Source organism: Anopheles gambiae, chromosome 3 (genome assembly GCF_943734735.2).
Source record: "Anopheles gambiae chromosome 3, idAnoGambNW_F1_1, whole genome shotgun sequence".
Taxonomy (NCBI): Eukaryota; Metazoa; Arthropoda; class Insecta; order Diptera; family Culicidae; genus Anopheles; species Anopheles gambiae.
This window is the reverse complement of record NC_064602.1, coordinates 79,367,372-79,392,652: the sequence shown is the minus strand read 5'-3', so window position 1 is coordinate 79,392,652 and position 25,281 is coordinate 79,367,372. Positions and strand designations below refer to the sequence as shown.

Below are 25,281 nucleotides of genomic sequence, written 5' to 3'. Positions count from 1 at the left end.
TGTTTCAATTCATTGCATTCTAGTGTTAAGGCCAGGGGACATTGTCTGTATTCGCTAGTGTAATTTCTATTTTCACTAGCGCATCTGCCAATGTACCCCGGTCTTTACACATTGAAACTTTATAAGATTTTAAGTCTAATATGGTGTGATCGGTCACCGATCGATGGTTTGCTATTATTCCTTCACCGTTTGGATGGATATCAAACTGACACTATTTTTAAAAATGACTATTATCATGGCAATTTGAGAGCGAATGCCATCGTCTTATCGTATATTTCTGTGTTTTCATGATTTTGTTAGAGGTTTTCATACAACTTATTCAAATTCTGATCGTCTTGTTGCCATGATGTCATTATCCAAACAAAGCAAGAATTGCTATCTTTATGCCATAAATAGTTGAGTATGCCAATTGATCTGAACTGCAATGTTTATGCCCAACTTCAGCTTTATCTTTACAAATAACATTTTTTATGTTCGAAATTCTATGAAACCCTATACAAACCCCAATTAAATTTCAGTTTCAGCAGCTCTTGCTACTAATTGATCTTATATAGAAACTAGTACATACAATTTGCTTTACATGATTGAATACTGCAAATTAATATGAGTACATAATTCCTTTCTAGGAACTGTTGTTTTTTGTCTTTCTATTTTTTCCTTTTTGGCACTCCTGCTGTATTATTTAAGTTGGTGTAATATTAAAATTTTCAAATCAAATTTATGTCACGAGCTTCTTAAGGTTTTTTTTTGTATTTTATTTCAAATGTGTTTGTAAACCAAAAAAATGAATATCTTTCCTTTGGTTCATCATAACAAACGTTTTCAGAGTTTCTTGGAGTTGTAAGCCCTTTTCTTGACCTCTTCTGATGGGAAATAAACTATATATGTAGAGAATCGAACACTATGACACTCTTGTTGGACAAATCCAATTGGAAATTCTATTTTGACGGTCCAAAAAAGGTGCTATAGAGTCCAATTCCAATTGAAAGTAAATTTTCCGTACGAATGAGTAAAAAAAATGTCCCCCAATTATCAGAACCTCTGGAATCCCTTCATGAAGTGATTTATCCCTGGCTAGAATACGGACTTTCGTCTTTGGCACAACAACCGTTGTCGTTCAAGGCCTGGCCTGTACCCACTGGTGCAGTGAGCTTGGCTTTCTTTGACTTATTGTTACCACAGCAGGATAGTCAGTCCTACGTATGGTGGGGTGGGGGTACGGTCTATTCGGGGCTTGAACCCATGACGGGCATGTTGTTAAGTCGTACGAGTTGACGACTGTACCACCAGAACGGCGTGTTTTTACAGCAAACAAAAAAGAATGGCTTTAATTGGGTTCTATAACAACATCTGAATCCTTGCCAAACTACTTTTGAACTATAATTACATACATAAGAAAGAACCAGAAATCCTTCTACCACACCCAAGCCGAAGAAAAATAAATAAAAATAAAAGCAAACAACCTTGTTAGTGCACCACTACTACTACTACTGCTACTACTACCACTACTATTTCCACAGCGAAAAGAACTTTCCAAAGAAATAGAAAATTAAATTTCATTTCCCATCGTTCCCATTATGCGATTTGCCACACATTTTCTTCTCCTCGGTGTAATGCGTTGCGGGCTTCGCTTCAGCGTAAGGGAAGCCACCACCGACCGGCGAAAAGGTGCAAGACGGTGATTAAAAAACATCACAATAGCAACAGCAACAACAACAACAACAACAGCTAGAACTCCTTTTCCCGGTTTGTGCTGCGTTGAGTTGGCAAGAATGTTGTCTGTACTTCACAAAACACCGAAGGAGACCGACCAGGTTGTACTATTGCTAGTACCACTACTACCACTACTTGTTTCCTGAAGACTTTTCTAGCTCGGTGTTCGCTAATTATTTTCCTCCGTTTTTTCCTTGGCACCAGCGTGTGTGTGTGTGTGACAACGAACCTGTAAGCGGACTACCATTACCTGCTCCGTCCGGTTACGAACGGGTTACACCATTTCCCGTTGAAGCACCATCACCACCATCTCTCCTGTGAAGTGATACTTTCATTTCCCTCAGCCCTAGGCAAGCTCTCACATCTTGCTCCTCTTCCTCACGGTCGAAAGGACGGGATTTAGCGCGTAAAGTACCAGGCATCTCCACCTGCTTCACTGCACAGCTTCAGCGACCGTGGCCGTACGCGGCATCAAACGGTACTGAATGCGGACAAAAAGGGGCTTCCTCTTGGTACAGAAGCGCAACCACTGCACCCGTACAGCCCATTACGAGCGTGAGAGCAAGTGTGTCGTGGTGTTGCTGGTGCACTCGACTTTTCTTTCGTACTTGTTTTTTTTTCATTCTCCTTCTGCGTTTACCAAAAGCCACGAGAAACCTTTCGTGCTTTAATTTCTTAGCAACTCCAGTGACCATTTCGCGGGAAGTTGTTGCGCTGTTTTATGTACCGCGGTGTACTTGTGGTGTAAAATGGTGAAGCGAGGAAAGTGAAAGTTAAACTTCAACTTCCTTTGATGTTTGGTACCGGTTTTTTTTTCTTTGCGCTGTTCTTGTATCCATTTCGGAAAGAAATATACTAGCTTTGGTAATATCTTTTAGAATGTTTTATTACTTATTTCATTTATTATCTTCTTTTTATGCACATAAACCAATTGGAAAGTGTGATAGGGGTGTGTTTTTATGTGTCTAGTTTGCTACTCATAAAATAGTGCTTTATGTAATAATAATTCATTTGAGTTGAACGAATCGCTCGAAACATTTTGGATATTAATGACGATTATGAAACACATAAATCACATCAAATTGTTTTACAGGGTTTTCCAAGTCACTTCCGAATGTGCTCATCATTATTGCACCACCTCCAAGATGTTTTTCAACAGCTGTCAACACATTTTAATAGCATCAGCACAACATTTCAATCCTTACACATGATTTTCAACACATCACAAAGAACGATCAAACTCAGTTCAGCCTGAGACATGTTGAAAATTAAGTGGAAGAACTGAAACATTATTGTGATGCAAACGCAATATTTGACAGCTGTTGAAAAACATCTCGCAAGCAATGGAAAAAAAGGTTGTTGGCATTGCAAATTGATGATTCGGAAAACCATGTATTCACTGCCTTCAGGATGTTTTTCAACAGTTGTCAAATGGTCTATTTCATAATACAATTCATTCACATGATTTTCAACTCATTTTCAAAAACTGTCAAACTCATAAATCATCAAAGTCATAATAATCATAATAATCATAATCATAAATCATAATCATAAATGCTTCGAAATTTGCGGCTCGGACATTACACATTGTCCTTGAGGCATCAGCAAAGAACACATCATAGAACAAGTTTCTGTAGAATCAAGCGTTTTAATTACTAACTCTTCAGGTTCTGTGACAAATATCAACTAAATAGTTCAACAGTACATCTACTTCAACATCAAATTTGTTGCATTGAATTAAATTGTTTTTTTTTGTCGGATGATTGATACTCCGGGTGAAATTAATAATGTTGTTCCCTTTCAGAGCACACAATCTATAGAGAGTTTAGCATAGATTAAATGCGTTAAACTTACTTATAAAAATAAACAAACAATTTAGTAATTATTTGATACACAGCTAACACCTTAAGCTTGTTCAGATTACAGTGATACTTCATCTCCTCTAAGTGCTGTAGAAACTTCAAGAATCTCAAACAATGTCATCCTCATTTTCCAATTCCAATAGGAAGCCATATAAAAGAAGAAAAATTAAAATATCGCTTTCTTTTTAAAATTAATGGAATGCCAAATACAAATATAAAACCCTCCTTTAAAATGGGAGTCCCACAAGCCCCTATCTCCACTATTTTCTTCGCCTCAACAATGCTGAAAATAGTTTTAATTATGACTCATTCATATTTTCTGTATGTAACAAAAACAATTGTTTGCCATTGCAATCAGACATTTCCCAAGGACTTCCCACTTTTGTCTGTCGTCTCATTATTATTTATATGTTTGTTTGTTTTACTTCTTCCTCCTTTCAGCACCCAAGGGCAGGACACCACTCGGCGGTGACGTATGGGTGCTGCTCATCAAGGAAACGCGTCTGAACGATTCCGACGTGTACGTGTGCGAGGTGAACAGTGACCCGATTGTAAGGAGCTTCCACCCACTAACAGGTAATTATCACGACCGTCTCTACCGTCTGCTTTCCACAACGAAGAAAACCTTTATACTCTGCGCCCTGAGAGTTAAAATACAAAAGGGGATAGGATGTAACAAAAACGTATACCCAACACCAAGGTCGGGAGTGTTAGTATTGTTGCATCATTACAACGAGCTCATTACAGCGTGTACCTTACAATCTACAAAAGCGTCAAATTCTTGACGATGGCGGTACGCCCTGGCAGGATGGCAAAATAAAAGCAGTGCATAAATTAATGATCCCTTTATTTTACACAAACAATTTTGTGCAAGCATTCAAATTCTATGCATGTGTAAGAGTTGGGATGTACTTTAAGCAAGCGTTCGCTTTCCGTACACTCATTTAAAACGACCGTTAAGCTGAGAGAGAGAGAGTATGATCAAAGTTTTGCCAGTCTTCTCGCACTCCAAACGCCAAACAATCCATAGAGAAATACTATTACCGGGAGTTAAGAACATCTTAGCTATCCGGCACACTATCTAAATGGAACTGTGAGCAGCGCTGTGAGGGCGTCACCAAGGGTAAAGTTTTGCTTCCCCTATACTTTTGCGCCCGAAGCCCTCCCAAGATGTCACGACCCGCACGGAAGACGCCGTGCGCACTGACAACTTTTTCCATTAAAATCGGCATTTTTTGCTTGCTTGCTTGCATGTTCTTGCGGTTTTTGCGATTGTGTGTTCGTAAAACTATCACCGCGGGGAGGCAAAACTGCTTCAAACACTAATCTCCATCTCCTCTCTCTCTCTCTCGGCAGTGCGACAGCCGAAGAAGAAAACGGCCACCACCAGCCGGAACGCAACCGACTCGCCGAGCACCACGTCGTCCCCGTCAACAGCGTCCCCCGAAGGTGCCGGTGCCACCTCGGAAGCGGACGAGGAGGACGATTCCTCGTCGGACGTGTACACCGACTCGGAGGAGGAGGTCAGCCCGGACGGTGTGCCGCTGGTGACGCACGATTTCACCGACTGCTGCCACGCGAACAACGTGTCGGACGCGTGCATGGGCTTCTGCGTGCTGCACAACATCCTGGACGGATCGGCGGGCGCCGAGCCGGAACAGTGCGAGCGGGACTTCCCGAACATCGTGCGGTGCATGGCGGACGGGCGCAACCACGTGCCGTGCTGTGTGGAGAAGGGCATACCGGACCTGTGCCAGGACATGTGCCGCGGCGAGTACACACCGTTCACCGATCTGCTCAAGTCGCGCGTCTCCTGCGTACAGCACACGCTGCCCGGGCTGCAGTGCATACTGGACAACATACAGCGCCTGCCGTCGGAACCGCAGTCCGTGTCGGTGGAACCGCTGACCGAGCGGTCGCTGCAGGTCAGCTGGCAGGCGCCGGAGCGGCTGGGCGGAAGTGTGAAGTACTACCAGATCAATGCAACGCGGCTGCACGCGTTCGATCAGGACTATTTGGCGAATGCGACGACCGCGGAGGGCGGCGGCCTGGTGACGCTGCAGGTGTCGGCCGACCAGACGACGGCCGTCCTGTCCAACCTGACGCCCTTCACGATGTACACGGTGACGGTGAGCGCGCACAACGATCACGGCTCGAGCCTGCCCAGCATGCGGATCCGTGCGCTGACGCTGGAAGGTGGGGTCGTTAGCAAGCAGACGAGTGTGGCTGTTGTACCGGTTCTGCCAGGTAAGAGGAGGTGATGCGCAGTGGAGACATCAAATTTAATTAGCCAATTAAGTGGTCCGTGGTCAATCCCGAACGTCATTCTCAATCCGACCATCATAATAGAGTTGTTGGGATGTGTTTCCAGGGATGTTTTTTTCTCGAGTACATTAAAAAAACTGTGCCACTAATGGTAGAGTCATGTTCAAGGCGGTACGTGAGCTAGGCAGGCGAAAAGACAAGTCACCGGGTCAATATGACTGTGTGCCCAGTGTATCCAGTGTAAAGCTTACTGTGCTCGGCAGATGCGCTCGATAACATCGGGAGTGGATATAATGTAACACAACGGCACACCATCAAATCACGACCAAAGGAGTTCGTCAGTGAAGTTGCTTCCAGTTGAGGCGTTGGGGGGCATTGGAGAACGACAATCAACTGCCCGGGCACGTATTGACGGGACGACATGACTTTTGCATTCCGCAAGGAAGCTACGAAAGACGCAGAAAGATAAACATCGTGCCAAAGCGCGAATCTGCTAGTAGGGCTGTGCCGAGGTCGTCTCGCCTATGGACTCGCTGAAGTTCGATCGATTATTTATCCATTTTTTAAAACATTCTCCTTTGCGCTTCTTCGTGCGTGTGGGAGGAGATATCGTTTAGCAGCGTCCAATCTGTTCCTGGAACTTCGGGCTATCGATTAGCAAATCGATAAAGCTGCATTCCAGGCAGAGGGGAATGTAGCTCTGTATGTCGCTTGTTTTTTTTCTGCTGTAGCAAATAATTTAGGCTTCAATTATTTCATACAACATTTTTGCTTTACATTCCTGATTATGAAGAGAGTACAGCGAATAATCAATATCCTACCAGACGTTCCTTCTGTGATAATTCCAGACATGATTTTTTAGCGTTTCCTGTAATATTGGGATTAGTGATGTGCTCTCTGGAGTGTATTCACGACTCCGATCCGACTCTGACTATTGTTAGTCCGATTCTGACTCTGGCATAATCGGAACCACTAGATCGCATCGATCGTTCGGAGTCGTAGTCGTCTGAATTGGAGTACTTTGGAGTCGTCCAGATTCGTCCGGAGTTGTCCAAAGTCGTCCGGAGTTGTCTTGAGTCATCCGAAGTCGTCCGGTGTTGTCCAGTGTCAGAGACATCCGGAGTCGTTCCGAGCCCTCTGGAGTTTTTCGGAGTCGTCCGGAGTTGTCCGAAATTTTCTGGAGTCGTCCGGAGATGTCCGGAGTCCGGGGTCGTCCTGAGTCGTCCGGAGTCGTCCGGAGTCGTCTAGAGTGTACCAGAGCTGTCCGGTGTCGTCTGGAGTTATCCGGAGTTGTCCTGAGTCGTCCAAAGTCGTCCGGAGTTGTCCCGAGTCATTCGAAGTCGTCGGGTGTCGTCCGGTGTCGGAGACATCCAGAGTTGTTCCGAGTCGTCTGAAGTTGTCCCGAGTCGTCAAGAGTTGTCCGAAGTCCACTGGAGTTGTTCGGAGTCGTCCGGAGTTGTCCGAAGTCTTCTGGAGTCGTCCGGAGTTGTCCGGAGTCCGGGGTCGTCCTGAGTCGTCAGGAGTCGTCCGGAGTCGTCAAGAGTCGTCCGGAGTTGTCCGGTGTCGTCTGGAGTTATCCAGAGTTGTCCTGGGTCGTACGGAATCGTCTGGAATCATTCGAAGTTGTCCAACGTCGTCAGATGTCGTCAGAAGTCGTCTGGAGTCGTCCGGAGTTGTCCAGCGTCGTTCAGAGTCGTCCGGAGTCATCCGGAGTAGTTTTTGTAGCTTTTGTTTAGAAGTCTGACTCCAGACATGTTCCACCGAACGACTCCTGACGACTTCAAGCAATTCCAGATGATTCCAGAAGATTCTAAACGACTCCTAATAATGCTGGGCGGACCTACCTTCTGGAGTCTTTTCCGAAATTACCGGAATCAGATCGGAGTCCACCTGCGGATTTTTGCCAACTTTCCCCATCACTATTTGAGATATTGGAAAAATGTGCTATTGCCTCCCAAGTGAAAGTTCCTTCCTTAATCCACTTCCCAATACACTTCCCCACTTCTTCCCAGATGTACGCGGCTGCTGCATGAAGAAGGGCATCACGCACCGGACCTGCCTGGAGAAGATGTGCGATCCGGTCAAGGCGGACTTCACCGAGGTGCCGGACCTGATGGTGTGCGCACCGTGGGCCAACATCACCTTTGCCTGCCTGGCGAACAACATCGACCACACGCCGTGCTGCAAGAGCCGTGGCATCCCCGAGGGTTGCCTTTCCTTCTGCTCCGGCACTGTGAAGGCGATCAACTTCAACTACTTCAAGTGTCTGCAGTACATGTCCGAGTACAGTAGCTGCCTGCTGCAGGGGTACGGTGTGCTCTCCGGGCCTCCTTCGAAGCTGAAAGCCCCCCTAATCGCCAGCCACTTTGTCGTGCTGGAATGGAAGCCTCCCAAGATCCTGCCCGACACGGTCACCGCGTACCATCTGCACTATCGCCGGCTCGGCAGTGGGGAGGAGTACAGCGTGCTGGAGAAAGATCAAGCCCCGGTCATTGTGGAGGATCTGGAGGCGGCCACATACTACGAAGCGTTCGTCGTGGCGGTGAATGCGCACGGCAAGGGCGGCCCCTCGCCGCGCCTGGTGTTCCAGACGAAGCGTGACGTGGCGGCGGAACCGGCCCACACACACTACAACATATCGGCGTGCTGTCACGCTTCCGGATTGCTGCCCCAGTGTGCGCCACTGTGTAGTTACGATGCCAAGATGTCGGACATCCAGAAGCTGGGCAATACGTGTCGCGGCCAGATCGGTACCATTGTGCGCTGCAGTGCTGGTGGGCGAGATCATACGGCCTGCTGTGCGCGCCGTGCCGTTCCACCCAAGTGTCAGTCGCTGTGCCGCGGGGTGATTACAAGCTCACCGGCCGATTGTTTACCCTTCGCGGGGAACATCATTCAGTGCTTCGAGGAAGGCATTGGACACATTCCGGCGCCGGTGGAGGACCTGCACGTAACGTCCGTCACGAACACGTCGATCTCGCTTGCCTGGGTGCCGTCCGAGCTGGACGCGAACAGTACGGAAAACAAACCGTCCGACTATCTCGTCCAGTACGGCAAGGTGAACAACATGACCATGTACGAAACTGTGATCAAGCTGGAGCATGTAAGTAGACGCGCGTGTGCCGGATCTTATTAGGGACGGGTATATTGTAATATTGGAACATCCGCAGGAACTCAACACCACCGAAACGGACATCGAGCTGAAAGATCTTGAGCCGAAAGCACTGTATCGCATCACGGTAGTGTCGCGCGGCGAGCACGGCACATCCCTTCCCTCGTCCATGCTGCTGATCAACACGTCCCGCACCGATTCGGCCAGCACGGTGTACGGAGCTCCCTCGCCACCGCACTCGCTGGCAGTGTCCGCGCACAGCGCCACCTGGATCACGGTGTCCTGGCAGCCGCCCGAGTTCTCCCACCCGCACGAAAGCATCACCTATCGCGTCATACACAAGGTGGCGAACAACTACACCGTGATCGATACGCGGCTGCTGTGGGTGCGCGTTAACAACCTGCTGCCGAACACGCAGCACATCGTGTACGTGGTGGCGATCGGGGCCAAGGGCACCAGCCTGCCGTCGGAGACGCTCGTCGCCTGGACGGATCCGGCACTGCCCGCCTATGTGGATGTAAGTATTGTTTCGGAGATCGTAGGATCGTTTGGCATTGATGTGTTTGGCTCTATCTGTCCCAACCAAACAGCCCCCGACGGTACATCCGTCCGACATCATCACCGAGGGCGGCTCCATGACGATACTCTGCCTAGCGATGGGCAATCCGGCGCCCACCATTTCACTTTACGTCGGTGGCCACCTGGTGCGGCAGGACACCTCCCGCCACATGATCACGGTGATCCACAACGTCACGACGGATATGGAGCACATTTCCTGCTACGCCGACAACGGTTACGGCATCCCGATGCAGGCTGCCAAGAAGGTCAACATAAGCTGTACGTTTGGGTGTCCTTTTTCCCCCGCTAAATACGGTCTCACTAATGGTTTCTTGCTTGGCTCTACCTTCTAGTTGCACCGCGCATTCAAGCTTCGGGCATTACGGTGGCATCGGTGGGCGAGTCCGTCGACCTGAAGTGTACGATCCGTGCCCGTCCCATCCCGAAAACTATGTTCTGGCGGGATCACGATGGACGCGTACCGGTGATTCAGGGTGGCAACTATGACATGTCGATGAAGAATGACGTCGATGTGAGTTTTCACAAGCCTCGTTGTAGCATCGCCCTTCGTTGTACTGATCGCTTTTCCCTCCACCCCCAGGACAACTCCCTGTACGTGATGACGCTGACGATCGCGAAGCTAAGCTCGCAGGACGTGGGCGATTACTTCTGCCACGCGGAGAACGCGCTCGGCTCGTCCACCCGTGCCGTCTCGGTGCGCATCCGCAACACGGCTGCGTCGTCCAACATTTCCGAGTGCTGCGCGGCGCAGAACGTGTCGGCCGCGTGCATGAGCGCCTGCTCGTTCTACATCGACATCGAGAGCGTGATCGACCGGCCGGAGTGCATCGTGGACTTTGACAAGCTGATGCGGTGCGCGGCGGACGGGTCGGACCACCGGGGCTGCTGTGCGTCGAAGGATGTGCCGCGCCGCTGCCTGAACTGGTGCCGCGGCGAGCCGATCACGCCGCCCGGCATCTGTGCGCTGCAGCACACGCGCACGATCGTCGGCTGCTTCCAGGAGAACCGGGAGCGGCTGCCGGGACCGCCGCAGAACCTGAAGGTGCAGGTGCTGAGCGACGAGGAGGTGCTGATTCGGTAAGAAGAAGGCAAATGGGTGGAGAAGGAAATTGAATTTGCTAATAATTTGTGCTTCCACACAACAACAGGTGGGACCCGCCGGCCAAGAACCCCAGCACGGTCGAAGGCTACCGGGTGTTCTGGCACGATCTGGAACCGGTCACCGACAACCTGTCGAACGTGATCAACGGGCTCGCAACGAGCCGGCTGGACGCGAAGGAGACGAGCATCAAGCTGGAGGGCCTGAAGCCGCACGTCATGTACGAGCTGGTGATCAAGGCGGGCAACCATCTCGGTGCGTCGGTCCTCTCGGAACCGCTGCGGTTCACGCTCGGCGACCAGCACATCACCAGCGCGTCGCACGGCACGAACGCGGGCGTGGTGAGCGGCATCGTGGCCGGCCTGCTCGCGATTGTGCTCGCGATTGCCGCCCTCTTCGTCGTGAAGCGGGGCAAGTTCGGGCCGAAGCAGGCGAACGGGGGCGTCGCGTTCGAGAATCCGAGCTATCTGCGCGAGATGAACGTCGAGCATGTGCAGGTAAGCAGGTGTCGGTGTCGGGTTAATTTAAACAAAACACTTTTGATAACACTTTGCCACGTCTTCCCCTTAAAAGATTCCAGCCGTGTCCGGGCCGGGCGTCGGCAATGGGGCCGACTGGCGGCAGGAATCGCTGCACGCGGCAGCGAACGGTACCGCCACGACCGGGCTGAACCACGACAACGCGGTCGTCCCGATGGCGACCGAGGTGAACCCGTCGCTGTACGAGGAGCTGAAGCTCGGCCACGATCGGGCCGGGTTCAAGCGGCTGGTGTCCTAGGAAACGATGCTGACGGCCGACCCGGTGGCGGCGGCACCGGCCGGCGGGCCCAGCACGGTACTTGTACATACCGGTGGACAGTTTTAGATGTGATCCCGTCCGGACGGGAGGGGCGGTATTTGTATTTTGTACTCACTTTGGACCTGTGACACACGACGTGAGACGATGTGTGAGCGAGCTGCAGTGGTCGAATTTTTTGCAATGCAAGGGCGATATTGTAGCGCGTAAGGAATGCAGCGTGGTACAGTGAAGATGGTAGGGAATGTAATTAGAGTCACTTCTTCTTCTACTGCTGTTAGAGGGAGGGAGAGAGAAAGATCACGCATAATCGTGATGGTGTGATAAAGGAATTGTGGTGTTTTCTTGTATTCTTTCTCTCACTTTCTCTCTCTGTCAACCAAATCCAATAACTGCAAAGTAGCAGCAAATGACCAGACACAAACATACACACCCGTGTGCAAGTACACGCTCTAGTCAAATAATGGAACCGGAAACAAGTCTATTGGCAGAAGTCGTGGGGCACGTCAGGGCATTATTGAACATCGGAAAAGGGGCGAAATCAAGTTAACACAGACTTTAGTTACCATCGATCAACCGAGGAAGAAGCCGCCTACCAGTGTGACCACCCAGCCCGAAACCTATCCTCCCCAGTCGAACCGTAGTGCGCGTGTAATCGCAGTAATCGCGGTGTTTTTATCCATTTTAGTACGTTATCGCGTCACACCGCAATGAGTTAGAGTGAACTTGACTTGAAAAAGGCAATAATTATTTAAACCACCCAAAAAAAAAAATAGACAAACACACACACACAGATATTCCCAGTTTAGTAGCACAACAAGCATATAGAGGACGCCACCGTACCGAACACAGTAGTAGCAAGAATTATCGGTTTAGTTTGTAAAAGTGATAAGGTAAAACCCCGGCAAGCGAACGAGCGAACGAGCCCCAAAACCACTAAACCCCACGTGGTACGTGTTACGTTGGAAGGTGGCGTTTATGCTTTGCAACGAACAGCAACTGCAGCACTTTAGCACACAGACACACAGACACACACACCAGTCCCTCCCTTTGCAACTGTATCGTGCCGTTAACGGGAGCATGAACGAAGTTAGAAAGGGTGGGGTGTACGATGATGAAAGGAAACATTTTATTGGAGAAAGGCTGTTTGAGACATTTGCGTGCACCAGCACGCACGAGCGTATGTGTGTGTGTGCGTGTACTTGTTGCGAGCATATTTAAAGTGAACGACGATAAACGAGAAGGCGGTGTGTGTGTGTTGTTTGTAGCATTCGGGCGAGCGACCTGGTCAGAGTGTTGTAGAGGGAAGGAAGCAATAAATTTGAGGATAGTTTTTTATAATAAAACAAAATATTACACATTAAATGCGAACAACAGAGAGGGGGGTGGCGGGTTTTTTACATGGTATGGAGTTGGATATCACAAGGAGGGCATGGGACTTGCGGTATTTATTTTCAGAAGTTGGGTCTTCGCCGGGGATCAAACGCGTCAACGCGCCGGATTCTACAAGGTCATTCAAAGATCGATGCCCATTGGAGGCGTCCAGGCGTTCTTAGGACTTACTTTACTGTACAGTGGTGCGGTAACTAGTTGAGTGTGATTCGGATTTAAGTCTTGGATACTCTATGACTTTGATTACCGCAAATTCAATTTCAACTCTGAATAAAAAAAAACGGTTGTAACTCCGCAATTCCAGATGAGCTCAGACTAAATCCAAACGAGTCCGGAAGAATCCAGACGATTTTCGGGATGTCTTTGGATGAGTCTCTGGTTAAGTCTAGTTGAGTAGGAACAACTCCGGACGATCGCATTTGGTTTCAGATGATTCTGGAAGGCTCCGGACGATTTCGGCTGACATCAGTCGAGTAAGAATGAGACCGGAAGATTTGAATAGGGATGACTCCGGTTGACACCGAGTGACATCTGATGCCGTCTGTAAACTCTCCGAACGACTCCGGTTGTGCCTGGCTGGATTTGGAGGACTCCCGCTAAGTCCTGATGACTCTGGACGATTCCGGACTACTCCGGTTGCGTTTGAATCAATCCGGACAACTTCCAACGACATCGGGTAACTCCAATCGACTCTACGGACGACTCCAGTTAACTTCGATTGACTCTCCGGTCGACTCCAGATGACTTCGATTGACTCTCCGGACGACTTTAAACGACGCAGGCTCAGACGACTCCGGTCGAAGTCGGTATAATCCGGATCGGTCAACGATCCAAATGAATTTGGATGATTCTGGTTGACACCGGATGTCATAGTTATGAAACTAAATCTGATATTAATTACGCATTCTTCACCCATGGTAACATATGTAAATCTAGAACAGCCCAGTGTCTCACGCCGATGGAAAGAAATACAAAATCGCAACAGCTATGCAACATAGAATGTCGTTCTTACAATGTATTTCACCTAATATATCTTTTTCTTCTTCTGATATGGTACAACAACAACAGTCAAAATCAGCCTCTTGTAATCAGAATAGTCTGTCTTACGAATTTGAACCACATCAAGCATGAGATCTCGGATCTCTACTACAAATACAGCCAAAGTGTGTTACCAAATCGACATGCAATCGTTGATTTCAAGAGAGCCTATTCTTTGGTTAATGATACGTAGCAATACCAAAGGTTCCTTAATTTAATCTGAAGACGACAGTATACTTGATATCACCTTGCAGCATCACTGATGTGTTCCCGTTTCCTTTGAACATTGTGTTGAAGTTCACACATTGCTGGGTTTAACCGTTTGCCGAAAGGGCAACCGACTTCGTCAGTTTGGGGGGCTCCGTGGATAGTGTCCAGCTTATCTAATAGTTAGTAAGGTAGACCCGTGGACGATGGATGATGCGGCCTCGGGACCAAGGAACCCAGAGCACTCCTCATTCCCGCTAGACTCTTCTTACCACTGAGCCACTGTGTTATACATATTTGTATATTTATTAAATGATCGACGGACCTCATAAGCCCTCTCGATATATGTAAGGGTACAATAGGAATATAACATAAATAGTCACACGCTTTACAATAACACAATAATAACAACAATAACAATTACAAGCACGCTAAAGATTCTGGCGAGAGGCGCGAAGTAAATTAATGCGACTCAACACATTTGCCATCGTCATGCCGGGCTCATACGCATCAGATTCCGCATTCAGAGCAAGACATATACGCAAAAACGGGTCTCGGGAGGCGAAGGCGGTCCTTGTCTCTGGGATGGCCAGCATCGCCCAAGGGCGGAGAGTTCTTGCGGGCACGTACAGCTGTATCGACGAGAGCAAAACTGGACAATCGATGCTACCATTGAGAAGCCCAACGATAAAAGCCAGCCTAGCATTTCGTATTCGGTCGTCGAGTTGGGGTAACCCGAGCAACAAACACCTCGTTGTGTAGTCGTTGTTGCTGCCCCACGAACGGAGCGCGAAACGGGTAGCCCTACGCTGGATGGACTCCAAGCGCGCAACCCCCCCGAGCAGAGGAGGGCCACCACACAACGCTGCCATACTCCAGCACTGATCGAATAAGAGCAAAATAAAGAGTTTTGGTGCAGATTGGGTCAGAGAGCTCGCGAGTCATGTTAACGACTAAACCTAACAATTGACTGCATCTTGTCACAACGTGATCAAGGTGTTGCTCAAACGTGAGTCTCGCGTCGACGAAAACACCCAAGACCTTGACACAATCGACTCTCTGCAAAGTTTGCCCGTTTAGCGTGTAGTCGAAATGCACTGGAGAGCGAGAACGGCTGATGGTGATGGTAACACACTTATCAACACAAATGGTTAAGGAGTTTCGCGTGCACCAGTTATCGAATTCTTCTAGTGAAGCCTGGAGTATTATTATTATTATTATTATTATTTATTTCATATTGTCAGCCGCCTAGTGTTTCACAATAATATGTCTTACAAACTAAGGAAGAAGGAAGTGTTAAGAATGGGAGGTTGATGATAGAGACAAGGACTCAGAAAGACGAGAGCGAAAACTGGACAAGGGGACGTGGTAGTCGAACAGATCATGAGCTTCATTAAATGCTGCGCAAGCTCTCAAAAATGGATCTCTCTGACCAAAAACAGAACGGCGGGAGGGGATAAAAATGGGAGGTCTGTCGCGGAGATGACGAGAAGGGACGTAAATAGGAATGGAGCTGAGGAGCGAAGGAGCATCGATATTGAAGGTCAGGAGGCTGGCAATGAAGTAAGACTGCGCGTGTGAATGCCGGGATTTGATTTCCATCAAGCCCAACATACGACAGCGGAGAGAATAAGAGGGCACAGGTGCATTATGTCCGTGCAGAAATCTACGAATAGCGATACGCGTAAACTTCCTCTGCACTCTCTCTAGTCTCTGCATAGCGACACCTCCAGCCGGGGTCCACACAACACTAGCGTAATCCAGAATAGATCGAACCCAGCAACAGTAAAGCGCCTTCAGGCATATCGGATCTCTCAACTCAGAGGCAAGACGAATTATTAGTCCCAACCAGTGTTGTTAATTGTCGACATTTTTTATGATATTCGCAGTAAGCGGGTGTCAAAATCTTTTTTTGATCATGATATTCATGGTTACCATGACACGACTTTCCAAAAGCGACAATCATTTGTGCATTAACAATCAATGCTTTTGCGATGACATGATTGCAAAAAATGTAGAATGAATGTCATTTGACATTTTTCAGTGAGAATCCAGAACTGCTTAATCGTGCGTTTACTGATACTAAGCCATTAGACCACTTGATATTTTCACTCAGTGAACCAGGAAAATGGTATTCTCTTACAGGAGTATAGAAATTCACGCGAAAACACGAAAAAAGGACCCATTTTCGATGAAGATCTAGTTCACTTGTTGTACGGCAAAATCAAAAAGTCAAATGATTGTAGCAGAAAAAATATCATCGTGTCAAATGATATTTTTTTCCGTGATTGTCGAATGAATGCGTGGATCTAGAATGCGATGCTTCAAAAAGTATCATTTTGTAAAATTTTATGTCGACGACTATCACCGTTCGCAACACTGGTCCCAACGCTTTGTTCGCTTTAGCAACGACATGATTGATCTGATCCTTGAATATGAGGGAGTCATCGAGCCAAACACCAAGGTCCTTAATAGAAGACTCTCTAAAGATCTGAGTTTGACCAAAAAAGTAATTCCATGTAATTTGTAAATTCCATGTATGCGATGGTCGTCTGGTCCCTGGATTTGCCGAAAGATTTTGGTGTCGTCCGCATAGAGCAGGTGATTATCCGCAGGAAGGATCGTGGAGACATCATTTATATAAAGGACAAATAGTAAAGGTCCCAGATTGCGCCAGAAGAAGCACAGCATATATTCATCGAATGTGGATGGCAGTCAAAAGCTCAATGCTTCAAGTTTTTTCAGGTTTCGAAATGCATCCAATTTCACTTCAATAGGATCTATTACTAACTGACCAGTGACCATATACGACTATCATTGTCTTTCCCGTCCACCCAACGAGGACCCCAAAAGGATATTAAGTTTTCAAAAGATATGTGTCAAATATTGCACTGGTCCTAGGAATCCTGTCCCAATGCCACCCAGAATGGCCAAGGCTACAATATTTAGCGCACTTCAATCTTTCGTAATAATCGCATTTTTGGGTCATCACCTTATTGCTTATTGTTCTTTGGTTGCACATTTCGAATATCCAGGTATGACGAACATCAAGTGCTTCCTTGGGGGGACGGTGGGGTTTAGAGTAAAAGTTCAAAATGTTCATATTTGCTCACACTCACTCTCCCCCGAAGCGATTTTTGGTTATAGCACCATCTTCTTTTACAACTAGACTAGAGTCGTGTTTAAACTATTCCAACCGGAGATGGTTATCAATCTCAAACCATGTGCATGGTTCACTATTACCGACACAGTGGTTTGATATTGGAAATACAAATAGCAAAACTCTAATCACACCACTTTTTGATGCTTTTTTTTTTATTTGCCAAGGTAACAAACTACAATCCAACCGATAAAGCGTCTCCCGCTCTGATGACAGCCACAACCGGAACGAGAAACTTTTTCTCCCACATTGCAATATACCTTTGCTAACACACACACACATACACACCCATACACATACGCCCACATACCAGTATTACCAGCCAAACACGCAAAGATGCAACTTGCAATGAAGCACCATTTTGTACTGCATGTCTTGTTCGCTCGCTTGTACCGCATCGAAAAGGGCCCGGATCCTTGGATTTCAAAACGAAACAGGGTGATGGAAGGGGTACAAAAAAAACAAAACTAGAAAACAACCTGTGCACTGATACGAAAAGTCTTCGTTCTCGTCCCCCCTCTTATCTCCTCCCACCGTAGGGAGAAGAATGCCAACTTTTGTTGGAAGGCAGGAAATACTTTTTGGGGGGCAGGCAAACTTTTCGCTTAGCAAAATGGAAAAGAAAGTTCCGAACCGGTTCGGTTGTGTGTTGATCTGCTTCGGTAACCATGCACCAGTGACGTAGCAGCGTTGTCACCCATTCGAGAGCGGGAGGGGCTCTGTGCAAGAGATTTAGCCCTGCAATGGTTGCTAGATTTGAGTGCATGCTTGTGAGTAGCATGCTTAGCTCTCGGTCAATGCGATCCCACTAGCAACGTGTCGTCGTTTGTCATCCATATTTATGCGTGCACAAGTTTTTCGAAACAAACCAGGGTGGGGGGCTAGATGCCCCAAGCAGAACAACAGCATTAATATGCATTTCGAGGTAGGGCATATGCGGCAGAGGGGATGTAAGAGTTTTGAGGATATATTTTTAAATACAACTGTCCCAAAAAGTTTCTGAGGACTCTGAGGCAGTGCTTTTCGGGCAAGCGAGCATCATCTTCCGTCCGAGTGAATGAGCTTAATTTGCAGATGGTCACGGGCGCATCGTTCTTGCTTGGACTTTGGGCCTTACTTTTGTGATACTATTCATTCAATAATAGTATGCAATTATGAGTTTGATTCAACAGAGGCAACACACTGTAACCGTCAGAACAAATCCTACTACTAATTGACGTTTCATACAACGAAATTGTTTGAAAAAGCAATCTGAAAGCGCATTGAGCACAACTTTTTTTTTCTCTCTCTTCAATGATTTACTAACTTATAGAATAAGTAGTTTGAGTAATTTATGTTATAAGGTGCTGAAAAAAGCCAACCTTCCAACTCTATACAGCATTGAGCATACAGGGTTCCACACGATTTATTGGTCAGTTCCCATGATTTTTTGGTGCGTTCCAACGATTTTTTGATCGTATCCCGTAGATTTTTGGTTCGTTCCCATAATTTATTGGTATTTTCCGATTGGATATCAATACAATTGGACCAAACAATTATGGGAAATGGCCAAAAAATCGAGGGAACGCACCAAAAAAATATAGGAACCCACCAAAAATTGCTTGGAACCAACCAAATTAATCGTGGGAAACCCTGTACAAGATATCGATTTGCCTGCTTTTCCAAGTTCCGCGGATCACCTGACCAGTCAGACTTCCTACCTGCAGAGTATCAGATCATCAATGATCAATAATTAATCAATCAATCAATAAATAGAACAGAAAAGAAAAGAAATCACACAACATAAGACAAGACTACAATTCTTGGGAAAGCACGTTGATAAGGTTTAAATAGAAATAACAATGATCCAATTCTTTACCTCAAAATATATACGTATAGGGAGGTAATCACCAAAATAAATGACCATAAGTAAGCTCTGGAATCATTGGAAAACTCACTCTCAGTAACTTTTTGGCTCCCTGTTCGGTCATGCTTTACATAAAGCTTCTAAGAAGTATTCACAGTCCACAGGAGCTCCAGGAAACAGGGGGATTTTGAATTTGAATTCCGTAGAAATAGATCCCAACACGATAGAAAACCTTTGTAGCGTAACCAAGAACTCAAAAGCGGATCCCCTTACCGTTCAACGCCTTCTAGATTAATATAAAATACGTAGAAGTAAGATACGAAGTACGATGGAAGTTATAGAGCAGAGTAACGTAGCAAAGAGCCACGTGAAGCTCCTCAAACCCCAGATCCCACTCGGCTCAATTGGTCACAGACACAGCTCAGAAGATTGAAGAATCAAGTGTGTCTAGTATGTATGCAGAATTTCGAAACTTGCTCAGAACCCATGCCCCACAACCAGACAAAGGCGCTGAAACCAGTTGGAAAGAAATTAACAAACCACAAGAATATAGAATGAACGAGGAACTCCCTTCCCGAAGGTCTAAAAACTTTTAAGCTTTAATTAGATGCGATGAACAAAGTCATTTCGGTTCGAAAGTTGCATACAAAGTCATCGGTAATTGCAAAGTAACACTGCCATGATCAATATTTCACACTGTTGTCGAAAGATCCACCGTTGGCTAGACTAGATCCTTTGGAACCTCTGCATCAATATGGTGATCCTCTTTTGCTATTGTACATTTATCTGTTAAAAGTTCACGATAGAATATGAAACAATTTAAAGGCTTATCAGTATAGCGATAACTACTTCATCGGTTCGGAGCAAGAGTACGAGAGAAGGACCTCATATGAATACCCAACTTTTCTTGGAACGAAATTGCTGGATTACACCTTATCTACTTCCTTCCTTGTTCCAACTTCAACTTCTTTCTCTCCAACAAAATACAAGAGCATAGAAACAAAAAAGTGCAAATACGTGAAACAACACATGGGGAAAACTTTCCACCAGTGTGTGTGCAACACGAAACCACAAATCGAACATCTGCACACCATCCGACAACAGGTACAGTAAGTACGTGGGAATTGTTCCAATACTATTTACAACGTTACAGCGCCCCACAATAGATACAAGCGGGCAGCAGGTGCTGCTACGTCTGGATGGTGGCTGGTTGCACTCTACACAGAAAACTTTTTTTACTGAACTTCAGTAAAATTTTACTGAATTTTTTTTAACTGAAGTTTCAGTAATCGTTTCAGTAAAAAGAATGTTTACTGAATCATTCAGTAATGTCCGGTGCTCACCAAAATGACAGCTCGTTTACTGAAATCCCAGTAAAGCCATTCTCATATTACTGATTTTTCAGTAGTTGGTAGCGATTAAAAAATGACGAAATATTAATTTTAAATTGAGTTTTTATTGATGCGCAGATATTGCCAGTCGTTCAGTTCATATTCATACATGTTTTGTGTTGTTTTATACAGTTTTTATACTGTATTTTGCCGCCGCAATTGTAGATGGTTCAGTAAGCGCTCACAGACACCACGCAATTTCAGCAAGCACAGTGGATTGTAGCAAACATTTTACACACCAACACGGCTGCCAATTGTTTTAAATTAATCCCGTAAGCCGAAATATCACCTGAAATTTCACCAGGGTGCCTGTAAGCGCCTACAAAATCAACTTTTTGCACATCACGAGCAAGTGGGAACCGCATTGTTTTGTTTTGATGTTCTGACTGACAGGTCGATTTGACAGAATGAATTGCTGCATTTTCAGTAATTTGTTTTACTGATATCCAGTGAAACGACTTATTTGACACTTATTTTACTGATTTTCAGTAAAATGCGTATTACTGAAACGAATTCAGTAAATTATTTTGCTGAAAGTCAGTTAAAACATGACATTCATGCTGAAAATCAGTAAAATATTCTATTACTGAACCGTTTCAGTAAAAAACTTTACTGAAGCAGGGTGAGAAAATTTGCTGTGTACGTTCGCTTGTTCGGTGTTCCCAAGATTGTGTGCCAAGTGGATAGAGAACCACATTCCTTCGCGTAGAAACCAACGTGTTTGCGATACTTTTGATTCGTGCTTCGGTCTTGCAATCGATGCATGTCCCATTTATGGAAGGCTCTACTCAAATCTACACCACACGTTTGGCACGTGATAAGGGGAGTAAAGAAGAGCGTTTGAACTCTGTGAATTTTAGCGTGTTTTGATGCTTTTTCATGCTGTTCTTCACGAAGCTTACTCGAATACAGCTGTATGTGTGCTGTAAATATATATTTAAAAATAAACCAAAAATATGTAATAGATTTAAAGCAATTTGTTTTTCAAAAAAAGATCCAACAAAAGGTAGCTAAAGTAAGGATAATTGACGTATAGTAGTAGAAACGGACAGCACTTTAGTAACCAACTTGTAACAATCAACCAGGCGCCTCCATCTCCCAAAATGAATGACCTCTTCCGAAAATCAGTAACCACTGCGTACCGGGGGGACACAGTAACACATCAATACCATTTAATCCTTTCTCTGGCACGTACGCACACACACACACACACACCGTTGTTAATGAAATGAGCGCTGTGGACAAAAGCGGGCCTCAACCACGACACGCAATGCAAACGGGCAACAGCATCCGGGCAAACAAACCGTGTTGCTGAGTTGGGTTGGTGCCAACCGAATCGCACCGATTCGTCACCGAATGTTTACACCGCTTGGTTTATTTGGTTTTGTTTTTTTTTTTAGCTACGCTCGATTTCGTCCACGTGTTGCATTTTAATTTGTTAGCTTTCAATCATGCGTGTGGAGCGAGGCGCGTTTGTTTCACTGGCAGGTCGGAAATGATCATTTTCTTTTGGTGACTATGTCCTCAGTGTTTCTGTGCTTCTGTGCTTTAGTGACACGAAGCTTTGAGGAATTGTAACAATTTATATTGAACAACATAGATGGATTTGAACCGTGCGAACACAAATTAATGTACAGTGGCGGCCACCTAAAGTCATGAATTTCATACCTTTTATCATACCTTAAAATTGTGTTTTTAAGTTGGAATTTCTTTAAATTGTATGCATTAATAAAACAAAATCATTTGATTCGAAGCTGAAAATGTCGCGTATCTAGATAAAATGCTTAAGGAATATTCATATTTAAATCCGTTGAACTTGTTAGGGTATCTAGAAAGTTATGGCAATGTATTAGCGCTTTTGGGCACAAAGTCTTAATCATTATCTTGCTAAAGATAGATACGATTCATGTTGTTAACTTGATCCAACATGCTCAGTAATAAAAAAAAGGTCAATCAGTTGTTAGCAGTAATTATTCTATCTAAATAATGAACAACGGCTTTGAGGTAATTAGGTCTTAAATGGCAGGCTAGGCGGTATATTTTGATTATTCCTTCATTCCGGTTATTTCAAAAGGATTAACTCTAAAGATATGAAAAACATAACCATTATCTTTAAAATTACTATACTACTTCTGTTGGAACCTTGTAGCAACGATATTTGGCTGAATAAGGCCATAGAGCGGTTGGCCTGAAGACGACTTTCAGTGGATCGCATGAATTTCATACCTTTTATCACATTTTTGCATAGAGATCCGAGGTTTTTAAAGATATCGGTCTGATTTCTTGCAGGAACATAGCTGAAGAGTGTCCTCAACGATAGATGAAAAAGTTTTCCGATAAGTAATCTAGGGAACTGTCCAGGATACCGCAAAGTCCGATAATAGGTGAAAATATGAGGTGTACGACATTAGATGACCGCCACTGTACATTGGTGGTTGTAATCCTCCAAAATGTTGTACAAATATTTGCAAATAAGTTCAAAATAACTCCTTTGTATTACTTTGTGCACTCACGTGCAAATTCATCCAGATCACAGACTAACCTTGTCTCCCGCTGTCATTTCAAATGGAGACGCCCAGTACTTTGTGAAATGGAGCAATTCGGTAGGCTTCGTCGCGACATTATCCCCACGCACACAAAGCAACAAAGCGCTGTTGTGGTTGGCTCTAATTACAGCCGTTGCAGTAGGCAGTTGCATCAGCAGCTCATTCACACCAATGGCTACTTCAATCGCATAGTCTGAGGCTGGCTAATTGGGGTGATTGGCTGCATGAATAATTGACGTGGCGACAAACGCTTGTTAGCATTTCACCATCTTCACCGGATGATAAGGCCACTCATAAGACATGAATCGATTACGTTGCTTCGTTCATGCTAGAGTAACTCGGAATGAGATTTAAATCTTTAGCAAGCCTCAGACTACAGCACAACAATTAACCTCCACGTTGGAATCGGTGTGAGCTGTGAGCCTTCTTCTTGCACCTTTCCTTAGCAATGCAAATCCCTTCCGTCTCAACAGTAATCGATTCATTGTATTCCTTGGGGGGCATACATATTCCTTCCCGATTCGATTCACACTCTCCCGGCACGAAGCACGATCGATACAATGCTGCGAAAAACGAGACATGAAGATTGATACCTAGTTTTTTGTTTGGCTGCAACCATTCTCTATGGCACACTGCAAAAGGTTCCCGCTCCCATCCCTGATACTGTTTGAATAAGACGGAGAAAAAAAAGCTACCGCAGTGCTGTAAACGTTTGTCTCGGGACGTACGACATGCATCCCTGGGGAGTATGGCAAGAGTTCAAATAGTCTCACAGAGCCGCATAGACTTCGGCACAGAAAGCTGACTGGCTGGTTGGAAAAAGAATAAGTAAAAGTGAGACTTAAATGGAATGTTTTATATGACTCTTTATAACATATTTATTCGTTTTAAAATTAATTCTTTTTTCCAATGTGCTTCAACATTATCCGAAAATCTGTGTCTGTATTTTCTATGCTTTTTTGTTCTTGACTCGAGACGTTTGGAGTTCAGTGGAGAAGTTTTCCTTTGTTATTCATCTGATGTACATATTATTAGCCGGGCTGTTTTGATCGTCCTAAGATTGTTCGTCATATTTTGAACATTTTTTAGACAGATGATTGAAAAGTTTTGAAAAAAAATAATCAATTAATTGTTAGGTGAATGAAAACGAAATCGAAAAACATAAATCAAGTTGTTTGTAATCTGAGTAGTAAAACTGAGAAAAATCTGTAACTGAACAGAAATGTACGTCCTATTCTCTTCTTCTTCTTTGGCTCAACAACCGATGTCGGTCAAGGCATGCCTGTACCACTTGTGGGCTTGGCTTTCAGTGACTAATTGATTTCCCCCCATAGCAGGATAGTCAGTCCTACGTATGGCGGCGCGGTCTATTTGGGGATTGAACCCATGACGGGCATGTTGTTAAGTCGTACGAGTTGACGACTGTACTACGAGACCGGCTCAAACGTCCTATTATTAGAACGATTATTAGAAGGACAATGGAGGAGCCGCTATAATGACGAGCTATACGAGATGTACCGCGACCTCACTGTCCTGCAGCGTATCAAGCTCGCCAGGTTCCGGTGGGCTGGCCATGTTGTACGCATGGAAACGGACGACCCAGCCCGTAAAGTCTTTTTAGGCCGTCCACAAGGACAAAGGAGGCGTGGTTGGCCCAAACTGAGGGGGCAAGATGGCGTGGAGGCGTCCGGCATTAAGGCCGGGATAACGGACTGGCAGTAACTCGAGTTACGAGAATTTTCATTTTTGACAGTTCAGATGTCAAATGAGTACAATTTTCGCCATTAATTATTAAATAAAAAAAAATTTTTGCAATTTTTTCAAAAGAAAATAAATCGCTAAAAAGACCAGATATAACCAAATTTTCTACACCAATTACATCAAATTAGGAATAAATTACATAAATGAACCAAATTCAATCAAAAACTATTATTAATCAAGTATATTTTGTCTGAAAACGTGATATTCGACCTACGCAAAAATCCGAATTATGTACGCGAATGTCTCCGGAACAAATTATCTAAGTAACTCGGAGAAATCCTGAACACATCATGGAAATCATGTGCAATTATCAAACGAAATTGGATTCTTCTTTCACTCTACTATTTATTTACGCGTGTGTTTAAACTATCCATTCAATTAGCTAATTAGAATTTCATGCAAGTATCAGAAAAATCCTACTTTATTTCAATTTTTGTTTTGTGTAATCGTAACGGTTAATGTTTGAATCAACTTTTCAACTCCGACCTATCAACGTGCCTCCGAGCTGTCACTTG

At 45.3% G+C, this 25,281-nt stretch overlaps 1 protein-coding gene across 1 annotated transcript in view; it reads left to right on the top strand.

Moving 5' to 3' along the window:
- The window catches only part of LOC1270584 (Ig-like and fibronectin type-III domain-containing protein 1), a 114,742-nt gene extending 101,952 nt beyond the window's left edge, over positions 1-12,790 (top strand). The window contains exons 7-15 of the mRNA XM_061653458.1: positions 4,017-4,151; positions 4,932-5,822; positions 7,853-8,943; positions 9,011-9,469; positions 9,543-9,789; positions 9,864-10,042; positions 10,112-10,608; positions 10,680-11,127; positions 11,204-12,790. Coding sequence (XP_061509442.1) covers positions 4,017-4,151; positions 4,932-5,822; positions 7,853-8,943; positions 9,011-9,469; positions 9,543-9,789; positions 9,864-10,042; positions 10,112-10,608; positions 10,680-11,127; positions 11,204-11,407 — 4,151 coding nt within the window. The 3' untranslated portion in view covers positions 11,408-12,790. The remainder of the gene's footprint in view (positions 1-4,016; positions 4,152-4,931; positions 5,823-7,852; positions 8,944-9,010; positions 9,470-9,542; positions 9,790-9,863; positions 10,043-10,111; positions 10,609-10,679; positions 11,128-11,203) is intronic.
- The last annotated feature ends 12,491 nt before the right edge of the window (positions 12,791-25,281 follow it).